Source organism: Corvus kubaryi, unplaced genomic scaffold (assembly GCF_017639235.1).
Source record: "Corvus kubaryi isolate FWS band 111438036 unplaced genomic scaffold, C.kubaryi_AGA036_p1.0 split1-131, whole genome shotgun sequence".
NCBI classification, from domain to species: Eukaryota; Metazoa; Chordata; class Aves; order Passeriformes; family Corvidae; genus Corvus; species Corvus kubaryi.
Window position 1 is genome coordinate 8,177,720 of NW_024582073.1, and position 21,390 is coordinate 8,199,109.

The 21,390-nt window shown below is 39.8% G+C and overlaps 1 protein-coding gene across 6 annotated transcripts in view; it reads right to left on the minus strand.

Annotated features, from left to right (window-relative positions):
• The window catches only part of LIMCH1 (LIM and calponin homology domains 1), a 178,186-nt gene that overhangs the window by 86,605 nt on the left and 70,191 nt on the right, over nt 1-21,390 (minus strand). For 5 of the 6 annotated variants that reach the window (XM_042053845.1, XM_042053846.1, XM_042053848.1 and 2 more), the window contains one exon: nt 12,235-12,304. In XM_042053845.1, the coding sequence (XP_041909779.1) occupies nt 12,235-12,304 (70 nt within the window). Of the gene's footprint in view, nt 1-12,234; nt 12,305-21,273; nt 21,293-21,390 lie in introns of those variants that run through there. The other variant, XM_042053851.1, reaches the window with a different exon arrangement.

A 21,390-nucleotide genomic window follows, 5' to 3' on the forward strand; every position in this document is an offset into this window, starting at 1 on the left:
ACTCCTGAAGGCAGAGACTTGAGGTGCCATATAGCATAACACGGAAGAGGAGATTCATATCAGCAAGTTGATACTTGGCAGGAAAACGGATTTTGGTCAGTGCTGACTGTATCATTCAAAGATCTGAGATGCACAAAAATGGAGCCCAGGCATGTCTGAAGATCCAGCTCCTAAACTCCCTTCAAAATAATCATACTATTGGATTGAATTTTGCCCTTTGGGTTGTTTCAGACAGAATGAAGAATAAGGAAAAACTGGTGCAATATTGCTGAAGATAAAGCATCACCCATTCTAAAACAATTCTGCTAATAGCTTGCTTACTCAAATTGTTGCAGGACTGCAGCAGTTATCCAAGAGGATGTAATTATCTTGCTTCTTCCTTGTCTAAAATTCTAGCCCACTGACATATCAGATTCCATCCAGTCACTATTCAGCAGTGTAAAAATAAAATACAGGCATGTACACTAAGGGGGAAGATCAATCTAGCCTGACTTCTCAAAAAATACAGAGCAAAACAAAACCCAGCCTCCTGAGACAATCTTTATGCCATGTTACGTTTTTATGTAAGTCTGTCACTAAACACTGACTATAGTTACAAATTTTATGTGTTCTTTTGGCCCACAACATTTATTTATGTACTTATTTCTCTTTACTTCTTTAGAGGCTTTTGGAAGAGCTCTGACAGCACTCCATGGGAACCATTCTGTTTTATTTATCAGTTTGCAACTAGTTTTGCCAATGACTGATGCGATTCCTGCATTTGTTCATAATTTGTTTCCTGAAATATCAGAAAATACATTGTTTCCAATATATAGTATCAAGCCTGTAGTAGTAATAATTTTAATTTTAAAAATTAATTTTTTAAAATCTGCTTGTATTTTTTTTTAAGAGAAACAAGCAGTACAGTAGAACAGTGTATATGTGTTTGGTCCATGTGGCACTCTCAGAACATTTCAAGTTTTCCTTCTCATGCAGTTGCTATAGTTTGAGAAGCAACTACTATCTGATCTCCTTAGGGGTAACAGGAGAAACTTAATGAAAGGAAACATCCAGGAATTGTACAAAAATAAAGGGTTTTTTTCTGCTTCTGCATATGTCAAGTGAAAGTTGCATGAAATATTTTTCTAGATCAAAAGCTGGGAGATTTTATTAACTGGTGCTACTCACCTGTGCAGACAGTCTTCTGGCACAATTTTCACAACTTGTTTACAGTATCACCTCAGTTATCTAGAACTTCGTGTTATCCCCACAAGGGTCAAACTCCTGACATGTATTAATTACACTGAAAATTGCCCTGGATTTCTTGAAACCTCAAATAACTGAAGCTATCCACTCCTCCCTTTTAAATAACAGAGGACATACTGTATAGTGGTGCTAATACTTTGTGGCTGATCCCTGTAACTCCAGAAATTAATACATAAACGTCACACTTCTTATCTAGCAGGTCTGCCAGCTTTGGTCTGAAAACCAGGCTTGAGAGGCAGAGAGCACTTATAGCATGGTCCTAGTCACTGCTGTGGGCTGAGGGATAGGAGGAGATAGGAAGGACAGGAAGGTTAAAACCAAAAAACCACTGACCAGCATTCCTGATCCATGCACTGCTGGCCAAGGAAACAGACCTGCTTCACAGTTCAGCTCTCTTAGTTGCCAAAATGACCTTGGATCCCTCCTGTAGTTAGCCAAAGACTGGGTGCTGCCTGCACGGTAAGCCTGTGTCCCACTGACACCTGAGCTTTTACAGTTGTGGCTATTGTGCTGCATCTTCTTGTGCCCATCACCAGCAAGTCAGGCCTGCAGCTTCCCCCTGAAGGCACTCACCAAGCAGTTTCACAGGAACCTCTATAATTGCATTATATCAGGGCTTGACTGCAGAGAGGACAGTGCAAGGACCTACTGACAACTCAGGTAATTTAGCCAACAGCAGGCATTACCAAATGCTGTTGCTAGGCAGGAGTGGTAAAGTTAGGATTGGTTTTGGAAAAACCAGCAAGCCTCTTTCCAACCAAACTAGAAATGGTATTAAAGGACAACAGCAACGAGGCAGCTTTCATTAAGAAAAGGTATGAGAAATATCCAGGAACACGTGGTAACAGCCATAGGATTTGTTGGCTGTGCACCCAAGCTACACAGCACCCAACCAACCCAACAGTTATAAAAGGCAAGCAGCAAGAGCATCAGCAGCCCAGCCTATCAGTTTAAGGCCTGAAATTTGTTGCTCCACAACAGGTGCAAGGGTGAGAGTCGCAATCTGGCACTCAGTCCAACATGCCTCCCAACACATCAATACAACTTTGCAACATATTAAGTCAAGTAATATCTCTCTAGCAGTAAAAGGAGACCAAATAATACCAACATTATGACTAAAATGAAAAGAAAGGGGAAGGGGGGAAAGCATCATGTTTACCATTGGCCTTATGGGGTAACACAAGTTTGGTTCTAAATTGTGCATGAGAACTACTACAATTCAAAGCACAAAAGCCGAGGTAATGGAATAGCACAACAGAATGGACTGAAAAAAGCTGAGCTGAACTCAGTACACACTTGGATGCATACACACATTTAGCAAGTTCAATGCTCTCCCCTTATTGAAAAGGCTGAAAAGAAAACTCCCTTTCACACATCATGCAGTAATAAATCAGTGTGCACTATTGCCCCAAAGAAAAACAGACATTCGCCATCTAAGTAATGGTGCTTCCCACATGAAGATGAGGAGGCAGACACAAACAAATACATGGCAATAGTGAGGACTTTAACAGAAGGACACCACTCCGAAGAGCTGAGGATTGCCTCTGTATTGCAATATTAATTTTCTAGACCATTAGTTATATTGCTTGTCCACAAATGAATGTGCAATTCTCCTACTAAGCTGTGGAGCAGATTTTCACATGATAGCACAAGGTTTTTCAGCCTTCAAAACGTTAATAGTTAATGCTTTTGATGTCCCTCAGTCAGATAGTTCAGCCTATCACTGTATTTTCCACAAGGAATTAACTAAGCTGTTTCCTCTGCAGCATTAATTTTAACAGGTTTACAATAGTATCATTAGACCTCTGGACATTTAAGAGGAAATGCATTACAATTGGAAAGTACCATGCCAAACAGGAAGCAAGTGGCTTTAATCCAGGAGCACTGAGGAATGCAGAGACAAGGAGAATTCAGTGTCAGGTATTTCAGCCTCTATGAACTCTTGACCACAGCACCAGACTACAGAATTTTACTGTGCTTTTAAACTAAAGAAATCACTGTACACGGATCTTTAAGGCACCAGTTTTCCATTAGTTTGCCTTTTTGCTTGTTTGCTTTAAGTCAGGGAAACAACTGCAATGTGATCTTTGGAGCGAGACATGTTCCATCATCTGCATTCAGCACGTAGGCTCCTGCTAGCAACATGCACATCATCTAAAATAAATCCATTTAAGAGTGCCCGGAAAGGTTTTCAGCATAGAAACAGTGTGAACAGTTGCTAGCAGACATTAACTGCAACAGACTTCACTGAGTTGATTTGCAGCCAGGGAGGGGATTAGAGACAGCATTCTTCTGCCACCATCTTCAGCCCAAGGGCCAGGGTCACAACAGATTGTTGCTTGCTCTCTTTTCACAAGAGAAGGTCAAGGAAGCTTGAGCTTCCCTGGACCATTTTGAGGTGGCCAATCTGTTGGTCTGACCACACTGTGAAAACTCTTCCTGCTTGCCACCCAAGGACTTCTCGTGTTAAGAGCTTTTGGGAAGCTCCCTTTTCACACTTCCAGTGCTGCGGTTACCTGGTTATCAACATTGGTCTAGCTGTTCCCTGCAGCAGAGGCTACATGTCACTGAAAAAGACAGTTGGGGATCAGAGATGGTATTTATAGTGCAGACCTACAGACTCCAACCTGTGAGAGGCTTTCCAGAATTAGGGAGTGAGAATACTACTAAGTATAATTTTAAACACAGACAACCTTTAAACCAAGGCTTTAAGGTTGAGACTTTCCCGGGTTCCTGTGTCCCTTGCTTTTCGCCAATACCTTAAGGAGTGCATCTAAGTTTAAACTCTGTAGCTGCAGTTTCAGAACTATTTTAAACTGATGGAATGACGCCTCTTTTTGGTGAGCTTCCTCCTTCCCTCCTGCCTGCATTTCTGTTCATGCTGTAAGATGAAGGGAACTTTTAAGCCAGATCAGTTGCCCACTCCAGCTAGTATGAGGGCCAGTGCTGTCATTTGTGGGAAAGCCAAACTCAGGCTAGCTGAAAGCAACCATAACATCAGGTTTGCTAAGGACAAAAGCTGATACTTAGCTTCAAGACATGGATAGTTGTAGCTCTGCATATTTTATTTGTGTTGGCCTAAACGCTGGCAGTATACCAGCTCAGTGCTTCTTTTTATATCCTCATTGCAAACTAATCAATTTTGCAACAGAAGATACACAAAAATTGCAGATGCCTGGATACAACTGCAACAGTGCCACATCCCACGGGACACAGGCGACACATTCACAGACTCAGGGCATCCAACTCCTTCACTGAAAACTCCTGAAGATGGTACACGTCTCCAGAGCACGTGGTATTTGCCCAACTATTAAGAGAAGTCACAAGCTTCAACAGTGGGATTTGTTTTGAAGAGTATAAATCATTGCTCAGGAGGCTCTTTGTTTCTAGCACAGCAGCTGAAGGAAGACACTGATCCTTCATTAAGTGCAAATTTAAGCTATGTGGCAAATGGCATTTTGTTTCTTAAACTATTATTTTTTTATACTTACAGATACTTAGAGATTATTCTTCAAAAGTTTGCAATTTCTGAAATACTCACTCAACTCAGTGTCATTAAACCAATGTAATGCAAGTTACGGTTGACCTTGCAGAAGGACTCTAGCATCTGAAAGCAAATCTAACAATTATTCCAGTGGGCAACCTACATTTCTCATGGATAAAAAATGAGCTCCTCCTGGAAGCCAGCTGCCCTCCCCAACCCAAGGAAAGACTCTGTCATTTATAGTAAAGGTTAATGCCATGATAAGGGCAAGTTTACACTTCAGCTGCCTAGCATTATTGCTTCAGCAGTAGCAATGCTTTTCTTTTTGCTGTTTTCAAACATTATCCCTGGAACCCTTCAGTTTATTAAACTTTGCATGCAAAAAAATAAAAAGCAAACAATCATTACAATATTTTATAAATAACATCTTTGAGAAGTCACTTGACAGCCCTAAACAGGTAGACTCTTTGTTTTTAATCAAACACTTTTTTCTAAAGTATGCTAAGGCTGGGCAAGAAAAATGGGTCATCATACAGCAAAAAAACATTCAGAAACAGATATCCTCTGCATTGACCATCCTCTATTGGTTTTAACACAGAAAAGGTTCCCCTTGCCTCCAAATTTGCATATTAACATTCTAAATTATTCAATATGAATAAAGCTAATTATAAACGTACTGATTAAATTCACAGTTGTTGGGAGGCCAGTCTAAAATGAGACTGTGAATGACACAGGAATGCTTGTGATATTTTTGTAACTGTTATTTATTATTTGTATTAAAATACTGTTTAGGAGTCCTGGCCATGGAGCAGGACTCATGGGGTGAGGTGTTAGACAAAAACAGACTAGCAGATGATCCTTGCCACAAAGAGCTTACATGTATTATTAGCATTTGGCCAAACCGAGTCCTGACATTCTCAGCAGCACATGTCAGCAGGCTCAGGGCACAACTTAAGCTGACTGTGAAAATGCTGCACACCTTTGAATCCTAACCAGTCTAGTTTGGGAAGAGGTCTCAACAACATGACAAAGTTTGCATACGTGCACAGGAGCCATGGATCACAGCTATCCTTCACATGTGCCCTGCAAACATTTACCCATCTTGGCTGGGGCTGTTCTGACCCAACAAGGAAATTGTTCAGGGCACGCGGGGCACTAAATGAGAGACTTCAGCTTACAACAAGGGACAAACTCCTGGACACTGGCAGAAAAGGACAGTATCCTTAGCATGACAAGGAGTGGTCCCAGCCAACAAACAGTTTAGCTTATTGAGTGCGCTGTAAGCACTCCAGCCAAGGAAGCATCAAGAAGAAGGGACTTTAGGGCCAGCAGTGAGGTTGGTCTGCCAAAGTCCTGGCTGAGTTCTGGCTGGGGCCAATGGTGCAGGAAGCACACAAAAATCGCTGAGGGATCAAACGGGCAGTTTGGAAACAAACATGGTTCTTCCCTTCAGGTTTCACCTCCAGCCATCATAAACACAACAATGCAGCTGGTAGCTGAGGAAAGAAGTGATTGCTCATGCATGTTAGGGACAACTTATGAGCCATACAGATGGTAAACATGAAGACTAATAGGAGTTGGCTGAACTCACATCTCTGAGAGTATGTATTACAGCTAAATGAAGCTCAGACCATCACAAGCAAATAAATAAGGTGGGGTCATTTACATCCCCTTGTTTTGTTGGTTCATTTTTCTATAGTTCATGCCTTTTATTAATTTCCTATTATTTCAGCCCCTCTTGCATGCATACATCAGATTATAGTACAACTTGGAAGCCTTACAGGCTTGGAAGGCAACACAGGCTAAACCCAAGTGCAGCAGTGGAATATGTCTCCAGCACATTTGCTGTCAGATCAATGATTAGTTTCCAGCATCAAATGTTTGACAGTTTTGGAACCAAACCTAACACACCAGAGTAAGCACACCCATTTCAATCACTAAAATACTAAATGAGATGCCAGCATTGTATTTTGCATTTGTATTACTAGTTTAAATGGCAGGAAAGCAGTGCTTTCTGGACAGCATTTCTATGGTTAATTAGAAGCAACAAAAACCTTCAATTCAGTTTAAAAAAGAAAAACAGCTGAATTTCCATAAAAAGTTTTAGGTTTTATTTGTTTGCATCTCATTTTGCCCCCAATACCGCTTTCTCTGTGCTTCCTGCCAAATTTGAACTGATGGCTGTTTTCCTCTTCTGCAATGAATTAACTACAGCTTCACTGCAGATTGTTCCACACAGACTGTTTACAAACAATGTGGTTAAGAAACACCTGTGAGTTTGCTTTTATATTCTTTGTGCAACTTAGAAATGTTTATTAATACAACATACCACTAAATTCATTAAACAGGAATTTTATAAGGTAACTCTGTCCAGCTCGGGTGACACCCAAACAAATAGGCAGGAAAACCTAAATGAAAAATCAATTTGAAGGCAATCTAGAAAGCTAGGGGAGTAAAAAACCCAAACAACACAAAGCACACAAGGTTACAATAATAACCATTAATTTTTTTTTTAAGGATACTCTTGCTTTAGTGAAGAGATTCCTTATATATTACAGTATGTGATGAGCCAAAGCACACAGTGCTGCTCTGAACCACTGGCCAGACCCTAAATATTGCACTAGTCAAACATTCAGATTTTGGAACTGAAAGCAGGCACAAGAGATGTAGAGAAACCAATTACTATTTAGCAAGGAAGATCCACAGAAAACATGGCAGAATGTTTGCACTGTATTTTGCTATGCTGTTGACACTTTGTTTTCCGTCAACATTCACAAAAATGCTTTTCGAATGTGAGTGCCAAGAACTTACTGTTTTTAGACAGGCAGGAAATTTTGCTTCTGTTTACTTCACATGCACCACAACTTACCCAGCAAGACTTTTTTATGAATACAATTGTGCTGGGAAACGAGTATGTTCAGCAGAGAATAGTAGTGCAAAACAAGGAAACAGAAATTATATTATGAATCTACATATTAACAATAGCAGCAGGCTCTTTCCAGAAAGTACTAGAATTAAAGGGAGAGTGACAAATTTAAAAGAAAAAACAAGAACATAAACTTTTAAGAAAAAAAATAGCAACAAGGAGGTATGAATGAAAAGAGTGATAAAAATAATGCGCATCTGTTAAATTTCTGTGTATTTCTCTATCTTTGCTAATTATTTTTAACTGTGTGAAACACACTATACTTTATTTGAGTCTTGTAATTTTGAGGTTCATACCTGCATGAAGAAATGAGATCTCATTTGATGAATTTAGTTAGTAGCACAAACCCCTGAAAGCTAACATAATGACGACTTTTCCTTGAAATAACATATAAGATAGAAAAACCCCAAATCTACAATTTGTGCAATATTACAGCATAAGAACAAACTACCAGCACCAGCTGGAACAGACAGTAGCTGTTCTTAATAAGGGTAATAGCAAGTTCTCAGAGAGTCCTTTGCCAAAAGAAACTTCCTGGGAAAATAATGAGAGTAAAAACCCCAGCCTTGCTTTCTTACCAAGCTTTCTCAAGCAGCCCATTACGGTTCTGTTCATCTTGGTACAATAACCATGCAACCAGGTGACTTCTGCAGAGCTATTTTTTCCAGTGCTAAATCATACATATGTCACAAAGTTAAGGACCATAAACAAACTTAAAACTGGATGCCACAGTAAACAGATTTTTATTCAGTAGTGCTGAAACATGAGCCAAGATCCAAGCTAAAGTTCATCTCTCCATCTTTGTCTTGACTACTTCCTAGTATTATATGTGAGAATCGTTCACACAGCCTCTGAAGTAAGTGTCTCAGCTCCTGTGGGGATTGTTCTAGGAACTGAAGTAATGCTATAAACTCCCCTAAACCCTGTCAAACAAAAGATAAGGCAGAAACCTTTCCTTTTCTCCCAGAGTGACATTATTCAGGGACAGGAAGCAAAAGCTGGAATTTTTTTAAGGGAAAAAGAAAGTCAATATACAGTGATTAGCATTATAGAGCAAAGCTTATCTGTGGTGATGCTGGTAAATCTTTATAGAATAGATAATAAGGTATTGCAAATAGTAGAAACCTCAAAAATTAGTTGTATTCACTATGAATGTCATACAAAATGAAAGAAACCAACAGTAACTCACTGAAAAAATTGATGGTTTTGTAAAAATCACTTAATTATATTCATTGTACTTTAATACATCTTTGTAAGTCTTCTGCAGCTCCAGATGGTTTTTTAATTAATAACTCAGGCAAAATACTTCTCCAGCCTTCTACAATTAAATACACAAAATGATGATGCTGGAAAGCTGACAGTCTTAAAAAAAAGATGCTCAGTATCAATTTCTCACATGAGAAAATTTCTTCTAGCAACAACGATTTTAATAAAGCCTGTTACTCCTACCTAGGCCTAACATGTTCTTTGAATGTTTTGTGAATTTGCTTTTTGGTGGGAGCATTAGCTTTCAGGATTAATGAATACTGAACAAGAATGAGAAAACATTTCATCAAATTTAATACTCTAAGCATGAATACCAAACCAGTGGTCCTACATTTTCTTTCATTAAAGCAATGTATCATTTCTGCTGTGATAACAGAAGCAGTCGGCACTTCTGGAGATCAAAGCAAATTACAAACAAGCCTGCCAAGCTGAACATATGTAATTCTATATGTAATGCTGCATACAATCCACATCCTGACTTAGACTTGCAACTAGACAAAGATCATCTTTGTGTATTTATATGGCCTGTGCTTAGTATGGTGGTGTTCAGATCCTTGAGTTCTTACTTAACACCACAGCACTATAACCAATAAATTTTATTTAAATGTTTGGTGTTCTGGCATACAAGATCTGCAAATAAACTATTCCCTCTTAAACTATATGAGCAAGTCATTGGTGAGAATTTCAGAGTAACTGCAGAGTCATCTAGTTTTAAATGCCAGGAAAAGTTTGAAGAATTCAGTCTGTCAACAGACAAGTTATACGTAATACTTCACAGAAATGTTGTGAGAAGGCACTCAAACATGAAATATAGGCAACATTTTTACACCTGATGATACTCCCAAGGGAATACCTCAGCATGTGGCTGATATGGGCTTCAAGTACACTGTTATTTTCCTTCAATAAAGGACACTTCTTAGTTCTGACCATAATAAAGAAGAAAAACAGACTATCATCTGGAGAATTAGACTCAAGTCGACATTTTGTAGAGCTACATAGTATATGACTGTTTGTGTCTCCGGAGGTTAAAGATGAAACAAATGGCACTTTGAATACTCTCCAATTACTCATAAGTTTTAGCTCCTACTGTGTAAAAAAGAAAACATACCTATTGTCTCTCCTAGTGAAATAAATGCTTATTCTATCAGCTACAGGAAAGAAATTAATTCTGTTACAATAATTAGGTTACCCTTTTTAGGCAGAAGCAGTATCTAGGAGTTAAAAGCACATATCTCATGCAAGGCAGAAAAGGTACTGAAGCTTTCACAGTATTTCTACTTGTACTTGAGGAAATCACACTCACTGGGGTGAAGTAATTGGAAAGAAGTAACTATTTAGTATGTCAAGCCAACCAAAACTAAGATAATAAAGAAAAACTGGCAATTAATAAAGGAATGTCTCTCACATATGGTCAACTACCTAGGAGGTATAACTACTTCTGGACCATAGTGTCAACATTTTAATTCTTTTTTCAGACACATAGGCATGGTACAACTGAAAAGGAAAGGATACACCCTCTGCTCAAACATACCCCTGATGGCTGTACTTTTAAATAATACACCATAAATAAACATAACAGACTAGATAGAACACTTGATCATTTAAATTCACATGCAATCCTTAAAACAGCCACTTACACACCACTGTAACTAAAAATGGCAACAAAAGTCAGCAGGTATGGAACCAAACATCTTGGAAAGCAAGGGGAAATTTTGATAGATTGTTTTGTTTGGAGCAATTTATTCACAGAAGAGTAGATTAAAACATCCATTAGTAATGTTCAAGAACTCAGAAACAGTGAACTTTTAAAATAGCCTAATTATTTATTAGGAAAAGATTTAAAGAAGTAGTTACTAAAGTTAATCAGAGGACACAGGTACAGGTAATAAAAAGACTTTACAACACAAAAAAGATCTGCTGTATCATTAGTAGCCTGAAAACTGCTTTTCATAATGCTTTGAAGACACACATCTTGCAAGAGAGATTTATCTCAAGGAATGAGAAAAATACACACACATAATGACTTTTTTCTATGTCCTTCCCACTACAACCACCTTACCATTGGGATTTTACATATGAATAAGGAAAGAAACCAATGTAATTCAATATCATCTTCTTAAAACAGTCATAACAAAAATTGAGTCTTTCCTGAAAGCAAGCCAAGGAAAAGAAAACTGCACTACTGGTACTTTTTGCAGTTGTTTATACCAAATATTCCTTTCAAGAAGGAGTGCAAAGGAATAAAACTAGATGGATTTTAGAGGCAAAAGGAAGGCACACAAGGAATGTTTAAAGAAAGGGTTGTGGGGATCAAAAATTTGATTCTAAACCCAGGCAGTATTCATGAAGAAATATCTACAGGTCGAAAGACCCAGCCTCAAAGGCTATGTAACAACATTACAGAACCAATTTAACAGCAAATGTAACATGGTTTCTGATACACTGAAACATCTTAATGCTGTTTATACAAAGGAATGTTAACTTCAGCTATCAACATAATAAGTAATATGTTCTGAATCTTGCATAACTAAGCTAAAATGTGACCAGTGCCAGAACACAAAGGAGTCATGTATATATGGTGAGTCTAAATCAAGGATGGCCACCTTCCACACGATCAAGGACCTTTTTATTCCAAATTACAACTGCAGGTAAAATCAATACAGCCATATTTGTATGTGGCTAATCCTGTTAGAGCCAACATCCATTCACACCCCCACCTTCTGCCCCAACAGCAAGCACAGGACTGTGCCACCACTTGAGGTGACCCCCTGAGCACCCAGGGCTCTTGACAGCCCATGAGCTGTCAACACATCCTCTGCGGTCTTCCTTGCTTACAACAGAGTATGGCCAACTTTTGCTCTGCCCTTAAAGTCAACATGAAACAGTTCCCTAGACAGTCCCACAATGAATGTTATCTGCAGACTGTGGTATTTTGGGGAAAGGAAAATTGAGACAAAATATACAAGTACAGTTTTCTTCCTTTCCAAAAACTGTTTTCTTGTGGTGATGGCTTCTAATGCATGCATTCCAGTTTTTCTAAAGCTAGTGCCACAACTGGAAGGTGATATATAACCAAGAAGATCATCTTCCTCTAAAAATACACCCTGCCACTTGAATACTGCCTACTTCTGGAAAAAAAAGACTGAAAGGTCTTAAGGTGACTACACAGAGCATTCAGATTTCAGAGGCACTGTCTGAGTTCACCAGGCCAGAAGAGTTCAAATTACAAAAATAATTGCTATCTCAATCACATAGTCAATGTCAAGGTGCAAAGAGCAGCACTGAAATATTTTCCTCCATTTGATATACTCACCAAACCTGCAATGGGGGTCGGTAGTCTATTGATCTTTTTTACCAATCCCGGCTTTATTGCATTCAGCAACCTGTTAGGAGAAAGGAGTATTTTATGAGTTGTAAGTCACAAAACCTGAATGATGAAACCCTTTTCCCCAGCACATAAGGATTTCAGTGTGGCTGGAAAAGAAGAATCTCCCCTTTCTCCCTTCTGAAAACACACATGGACACCCACATTTCATCACTGAAATGAAGAAAGACTAGGATGAATATCGACGGCACAGTAACTCAACAATATTTATTTTATATTCTAAATTGATCTAGACCACATCAGTGACCCAGACAGATTCTGGGTGAATTTTGTCACATTAGTCTGCCTTCCCTGTGTCCAGGTAGATCATGCCTGGAAGAGCCTGAGAGCAGAAACCCAGAAGGCATCTGGTCTGGCAGTTTCTGCACTGCAGGAAAGTGAGAAAGGATGTACATTTTATGGGTGGCCTGTCTATTTTTCTTCATCTTGACTTGAAATTAAATGCCATCCTTGCATATATTGTGTAGAATGGAGGGCCCCATAAATCATAAATGAGAGAAGACAAATAAAAAGGGATTTAAAAAAAAAACCCCATCTCATCATGAAAAAACACCATTAAGCCAGTGATACCACAGTTGAACACTGTTCAGTGTCCAAGGATTAGCAACCCCCCAAATCCAAGTTCCTCACCACCCATGAGCATGCTATGAGATGTGCTGACATGGCTCATTGTTAGAATACACAAAAAAATGACCAAGCCTCTAAAAGTGGGGAATTTTAATTATAAAATCCTGTCGCAACAAACACTGTGTCTTCACCACCCTTCCCCCAAGAGAAAAGCATCATGCCTTTCATCCAAAGAAAAATTCAACCAGTTCCATTCATTTGGAAGAAAATCATCAGGTCGAGACATGGACTTAAAATTCAACATCTTTGAAAAGAAACAAAGATGTCTGCTTAAATTTAGAACTCTGAAAATTAGAATAGCCACTATGGAAGACAGAAACCTCATTTTGGGCTGACAGGGTCTCCATTCAAGAGCAGACTCCTCTGGCAGCTTACTGTGGTGTGTACACTTACATATTTAATATTTGAGAGGGCTAGCTGAGAAGTTTACCAAACTAAAAGAATACTCCTTTCAACTAAAAGCTAACAGTCTGGGATGGTTTCTACCTCCCTGCTTCTGAGCTAGGATAACAGGTGGTGTGCCACTGCTCAAAGCTCCACCAAGAACCATAGTGGCACATTATTTGCTGCTTCATTCTTTACGACTGTGGCAGTTTGCATGACGGAGTTCATCCCTCCTGGAGTGAACACCTGGCTTTACGAACATTGAAATGATCACTTTTCCTCACCTCTTTCCCTTTGTGTCTCCCTGAAACAGTATATAGGTAGGGTCTCTGTGATCACTTGGAGAGCAGCGGAGCAGACTGGGAGATGCTATTCTCAGTTTTCTATGACCATAGTTAGTAAGGCTTCTGTTCCACTTGTCCTAAACTGTACTCATGCTATTACGTTCTTGAAGTTCCCACATCTCCAACACCATCATGTATTGGGAGTAGCGACAAAACCAGTATGAATGATACTTCTGGGAGTTGGGGGTATTTTTTAAATATTCTTGAAGTTAAAAACTCTGTAACCCAAGCTCATACAGACTGCTGTACTATTCCTCCCTTCTGCTTAAGGTAGAATCTAACAGTAATGTCCTAAAAACAAATGAATTAATATACTTTTATTTACAAAAAAATCACTTTTCCCCATTAGATGAAGAGAATGCCAAGACAAGAACTGCGTATCTTCTAGAACCATTATTTTACTTCACAGATGGGAAAAAAAAATTACTTTTTTTCCCCCCCAAAAGATACTATGGTACTTTTTAACCTTACACAGCAGCAACCTTGTAAAACTACTATTTTCCATTTAGCTGCTACACCAGGCAAGTTAAGATTCCACCCCCCCCCCCCCCGAGGACTTCTTTCCAAATACTGGAGCTCTCTTGTGACTTCAATCCTCAGTCGGCCTATTCTGTCTCAGGAAAAAAGAGAATATATTAGCTAAAGCATCTCATTTTCTTTATTACTCAAATGTGAATACATCAGGCACCATAACCAATATTGCAGGTGCAGATTAAAAATCACAGACAATAATAGAAGGCAAAATAAAGAGTTCTTAATGGAAACCTCAAATGCCAAAACCTATTCTAAACAAATCTTCAAAATGGCTTGTACAGACTTCTCTGTGAAATATGGGAGCAGGATAAATTGAGAGGAAGGAAAGGAGTAGGAAACAAACAACATTTTAGGTCACCGTTTGGAGGCTGAGGAGAGAGGAAATGGGATGGGGGCAAGATGGAAAACCCTGAGGAAGAAATTAAAATGATTATTAAAATGTTTGTCTCCAGTTGGAAACATTTCTAAGCAGTCTGGCACCAAACCCCCCAGGACTTGCTTGCTGCAGAACATGTCAAAGGGAGGTTTCTTCCAGAGCAGACTGTCTGCTTCTGAATTATTGCCTCATCTAGAGCAACAATCCAGATGCCAAAACACTGAGTGGTTTAAGCTTGCTCTGCTACCAACCCAGCTGAAAAGTCGTGCTGTTTGTGCAGTGTCCCAATGGTCGCCTTCACTCACACAGTTACTGTCCATCCCTGCCTCTCAAAAATCCACTAACTACAACTCTTCTTACACAGGCCCATATATACAAATTAAATTTTGTGTGCCAATTTAGACTCGCATAGAGCACGTCTTGATATGTAAAGTTTTATCAGCTCTGGTAGGTTTCTGTTGAAACATGGGGCAAACAAGACCCTTCACCATTTTGCATTGGCGACCTGGCACAAGACCCTCGGCTGTGGCCCAAGGGAAAGACTCTGCAGGTGAGAAAAAACACTAACCCACACCTTCTCCTAGCAGCCCCTGACAACTGCAGTCCCACGCTTTCTTGCCCCACCAATCCTAACCAAAGGACTTGGCTGCCCTGGGCCTCCTGTCCCCAGCCATGTTCTGGTCTAAAGAGTTTGCAGGAGAGAAAACCTGCAGCACATATCTTCCTCTGGCAGCCCCAACTGCATCTGCAGCTCCAGCCTGTGCCCCCTTCCCCAGTTCTAATCCTAATCCTTGGCTCATTCTGAGTGATCCCAACAATCCCACCAAACACCCAAAAGACAATAACCCAAACCAGGATACAACTAAGAATTTTCAGGCTCCATCCACAAAACCTGAGTCTCTACATGCACATGTGACCTACTTTCAGACCCTTCAAGCTCTCTGTGGGGATTTCCCCTAGCATTTATGTACCTGTCCTGAGTCAGAACAATCCGCTGTACTTCTCAAAGTTCTCTTGTCACTTTCAGTCCAGCATAGAATCATGAAGGTCAGAAAAGACCTCAAAGATCACCAAGTCCAACCATTAATCCAGCACTGCCAAGTCCACCACTAAACCATGTCCCTACAAACACCTACACATCTTTTAAATATGTCCAGGGATGGCAACTCGACCACTTTCCCGGGCAGCCTGTTCCCATGCCTTACAACCCTTTCAGTGATCTCCCCCAGTGCAACCAGACACTCATCCTCCCTCTCCCCTGTGCCAGGTGCTGGCTTGGACTCTCCAGTAGCTACCTGTTAAATGAAGCACAGTAAGACACTGCATAGAAGCTAAAACCTTAGACCTGTCTTACCTTATAGAAACAAAAGGGCACGGTGGAAGTGGAAAGCTCCTCTATCCCCACTCACAGGGAGAAGCTAGGTCACTTCCTTCCCCCGATAAAAAACAGCTCTCTTAGGTATGGGAAGAATCAATTGCTCTATTCGTGCTGTCCCCAAGGCTTGGCATTCCAGGAGATAAGGTATCTCCACAGCTGGACAGACAAGCTGAAATCAGTACTAGCCACGGAGTGACTAACCTATTAGACCATCCTGGGGATTTTATCATTAGTTAAGAATTTGAAAAACTTCTGCCAGGAAGAGAAGGCGTTTCAGGCAACAGTTGATAAAAGATCTAACGAAAAGCACCAATAAACTGCCTGTGAAATTCTTGCAAGAAAGCGTCAGTTAAAAAAATATTCAGAGGATGACAGCCACAACCCAGCCTCCAAAAAGACCTTGTTTCTAGGAGGAAATGGAAGAGAAGCATTTTCAGAGAATAAACTTCAGAAATGGAGAAAAGAAAGGTTGAAGTGATGTGTGTCCACAGATCAATCCAGGCTGGAGGAGAGGTATCCAACAAGTTCTTTGCTCAAGTAACAGATCATATTCTTAAAAAGAAAAGCTTACTAATGATCTGACCTAAAAGTAAAAGGGCACTTCGTATTTGAGAGTTCAGGAAATTCTATCCACAGTAGACCTTCACAGAGACATTTCTCTCTTCAAATTAAGTTTTACAGACTTAGATTCAAACAAGCAGCCTTTCAGCACTTGATAATTATTAGCCTAGACAGCTTCAGTATCCACATATTTTTAACTCATGCTCTAGTGGCAGCTCCAAAATGCCCCCAAATATTTGAAAAGGATAGAAAAACCCACTACTAGCCTTAAAGATGAACAAATCACATTGAAACAGTGAACAATGAAAAGTCAAAATATTTAGTTGCAAAAGACACGGTTAAGAAGTTTCAAAATATAAACATGTTCCTGAGGTCACAAAAATATTTTTGGGAAAACATTCTTGAGTGATTGCTAATGATGCCCCTGACCTCATTTATTTAGAATCAGATGAACAAGGTGCTTTTTTAACAAGCAGGACAGAACTGACTTTGTCCCATAAAGGGCTCACAGTCCAGTCTAAGATGTACAAAGTGAATAAAGACCTATGCAAATATGCAGCATTGAGAAAACAATATTCCAAACACAGGACTGCATGAGTCTTGCTCCGCCAAAGACTGAAAATGTGAACAAAACAGAGGCCTTGCAAACAACTCAAGAAAGGCAACAGGGAAGATTGTGAGTAAGTAACTTCACAAGCTATTTATACAGAGCCTACAATCACAAGGACTGGTGATGTAAAGAGCATCTCATGCACCTATAAATTTACAATTCATGCATAGTTTTTACACTGAGTAGCAATGGCCATGGATAATTTCCCATACTAAATATGTTTTCTTAAACATACGCTCTTGAAAAGCTGAAACTTCTCACAGGATTACCTTGCCTTGCATTTGAGCAACACTCCTTTTGAGTGGGTCTGCGTTCCACAGTCTCCTGCCCTGTCAATAACCAAGCATCAGTGAAAAAGGTCTACTATTCGTCTGCTGAAATTCACTTTTTTTAAAAGCATAAATACAAAGACAGGTCATTCTGTCTGTACTCAAGCACGCCCCTTACTGGCTATTCCCCTCTTTTCATCATGGACTTAGCATTAGGGTTTATGTTGCCTTTGACCCCTGATCTAAACCATATTAATAAATAGCTCTTCATTATAAAACAGCAATAAAACTTGAAGATTAAAAACTCTGTATTCATATAAAATTGTTCCAAATGTCCTCACATGAACCTTAATCCTAATGCCTAATGAGCCTTGGGGCCCATCTCTCAAACCTGGAGACATGCCAAATTCACTACGCTGATAATGTTTTGGCTTTACAGCACAGAGCCTGAAAACTGCAGAACACCAGTTCCTTCTCACCTCAAAGCATGGGTCACATTCAAGACTTCAAATATGCCTATGAAACTCAAATACCTTCCTAGTTTCCAAGAATAGGAAAGTCAAGCAAAATACTAATTAAGCATAAGGGCTGGGCATCCACTGACTTCTCCACTGTTCACTACACAGCCAAGTGCTGAACTGATGCCCGGCCCGTACAACTGACAGACAATTAGAACGACATATCTGAAAAATCCTATAGTATACAAAGAGTATTTGTTTTCCCCTACAGGATGACATAAGTGACATTAACTTGCAAGAAGAACGATTGAAACGCCATATATACAGCCAAGGCTGCTCTTCATACCTCCCAGTATCACTGACTTGGAGCACAAAAGTTTTATTATTCCGTAGCATTACACTTGTACTGATCTGGCACATTGCCAGCCCTTGTTGAAAACTGCATTCATGTCAGCCCAAAGCTTGGTCAGATGCACTAGAACCAGGATGCACAACCAAAGAAACTGCTCTCTGAGAAAACGCAGCTTATTCATCACTAGCGACATGACGAACACAAACTAAGGAGATTTCTTATTTGCAGAAGAAAATCATTCTCATGACAGAATAAATGATAAATTCCATCAAGTAATTCTTGGTCATAATCACTTTCAGTTTGCTAGATTTATAGCCACACTTTACATTTTCTTTAAATACTATTAAAATAATCTATGTGCATGACTAACTTCTCACCTTTCTTATAAAACCTAAAAACTTTCTTTTACTTTCAAAGAGCATATATTCCAAGTGTGCACAGCAGAAAAGAACTGTCTTTCCTATATATTGTCCTGCAAGAGAAAAAGTGTAAAACTTTTTTTTTAGCTCACTGTACATATACAATTTTACCAAGACTACTTAAAAGCAGTGAAACATCTTTGTATCTCCTCTTTCAAAAAACAACAAAAAAGCTACAGAGTCGAAGAGCCCCTGTTTCAAAGAATAAGCGTAGTTTCTGCACATTTTACTAAGCTACGTAACACCAAATACAAAATAACAGTCTCTAAAAATCAAAGAAGACCTTGGGAAAGTGCTTGTAAGTTGGTATCCAGAACTGCACAGGCAAGTGACATCCATCACTAACCACATACAGTTAGTCCTCTTTCACTTTTATATGTGTATGCCATTGCTTTTCAGGGTATGCAGTTAAATATTTGTTAGAACTTTCATGCTTGAGGAAAATCAAAGATTTATTATGCCTTCATGTACTGCTATAAACTGATTTTAATGCATACATAAACCAGACATGCAGCTAAACTGTTCTACATACAGAACTCAAGGTACTACACACAATCACGATGTTGTTGGACTCTACCGCAAAGCCAAATAACTTCTGTTAATATCCAAACTGGATTCAGTTTTAGCTCATTGTTTAAGGTTTTTTGCCCAGGATTCATATCCCAATTGTTGTTACTCTTCTTTATGGTCTGGTCCTGTTCCTGACCTTAGAGTCTCACTACTACGAATACAAACTTTCAGGGCAACTGGATTGCTTGATTTCAGAGAAAGCTTGAGAGAAAATACAATGCCAATTGCACGTCAGAAGTTCTTACAGATATATTGGATATATATCCTGTTTGGATAATCATATCAGAACAAGTAATTAACTCAGATTTTTGAAGTCTCACGTCCCTACAGAGACCTCTCTAACTACCGAATGCCCAGCATGAAAGAAGGAATCCTGCAGTAGCAGAGCTGGACAAGGGGAGGTGGGCAGCAAGGGGAAGAAGAAAAAAATTGAAAACACATTTGCAAGGATATTAGAGCAGTAACAACTGGGCAAGGTTGCAGCAGGACGTATGCATTTTTTTTCCCTGTAATAATTTTAAAAATTATTAATAGCAATTGTTGCATGATTGGAAATAAAAGCAACCTTTACTTCCTTACCTGCTGTTTCAAAAATCCCAACAGAACCACCCAAACCAGCAGGGCAGACAGAGAGACAGGATATGCACTTTTTTTGGCAGTCAACCTTCATTCAGATGCCTGAATCCATAGAATAGGAACACCTAAGCATTGCAACAACCAGATCTAATTTATTTCTGATTAATCCTCTAGCTTCTTATGATATCTGGGTCAAACCTAAACATCAAAGCTATGTAACAAGGGAGAAAAAAAAACCTGAACATGTGCTGGAGCACCAATAGGGGATTTCCAGCGATATTTCCTGCTACTGGTGTTGTATTCCTGCATCATATAGCTTTCAACCATGACCCCAGGAAGGCACATTTGCCCACCCATGCAGAACTCCTCAGTCTTTTCACACAATAATTTAATTCACAAAGCAAGAACAGATCAAGAACTGCCTCTGCCTATATAGCTATTATATCCCTTGCTGAAATCACCATCTGCACTGATGTCACACAGCTATGCTAAAAAAAACATGAACTCATTTCAGACAAACAGAAGTCGTAGTCACTGGTTTCTCAGCACAGCTGGGTGAACAATTAGAGCCACCACTGTCTGGGCAACTGCACAAATGGGCTTTCGAACAACCAGAAAGAAGAAAGGGTTTGTGTTGCTCTCATCTGTCGACTTGTTGCTTTATGGCATCCTGCATTGTTTAAATATGCCCCTCAGCTCCTCAGCTAAGTGTGTCAAGCTATAAAGTTCGTACTGAGGCCAGATCAAGACACCAGCCACAGCACAAACACTATCAGAGAGGCAGATGTAAGGCTCTTGGGTTCCTGTGGCAAGCATACGTGTCTGGACTGCTCTGCTAGTCAGGATGGTGCTCCACAACGCATTCATCCCAAAAGTCTGAGCTTTTGGCATTGCACAGTTGCATTCGTTTTCCTTTATTAAAATATGTGGATTGTTGCTAGATGTGAATGAAACATTTATAACCAGTGTAGTGATGTCTGCTTGTGTCTGTAGGCTGTGTAGGACGTAGAGACAGGGATCAAGTGGAGGCAGGCCTGGCATTACTGTGTATAAGGGTGAAACAATTCTCCTACAGACAGAGAAAGAGATTCCCCCTGCATTCTTTTGCACAAGACCAGTCCCTTTGGGGAATGGACCCTGGCATGGTAACTTCCCTGCTCCCTTCTGCAAAACACCTGCAAAGTCAGAAGGTAGCTTGAGATATGTTTGGGACATTCAAGGCATGCTGATTGTGTCCGCACTCCTGACAGCATTTTCCAGTCCTCTAGCTGCTGGGATCCCTCAGAACCCAAGCTCACTTTCAGTCTTCCTCACAAAATACAACAGGCAAGCAAACCCCTGAAACATGTGGAAGTTAAGCACAACCATTCCACACTCACGTGGACATCACCCACACAAGTGTCTGGCTATGAGTTATCAGTTAATGCCACTTGCAGTGAGTACTGTGCTGTGGATATAAACAGAGGTTTCCTTTTCCCTAAAACTTCAACAAATCAGATAAAACCTGACCAAAAGCAATGAGTTCTTCCATCTTCAGAAATGAAGATAGCTATAACTTCTTTCTTGTCTTCTGAAGTTGTCAGATACTTAGATCAGGTTTTCATCTACTTGTTGAGGTCAGCTGCA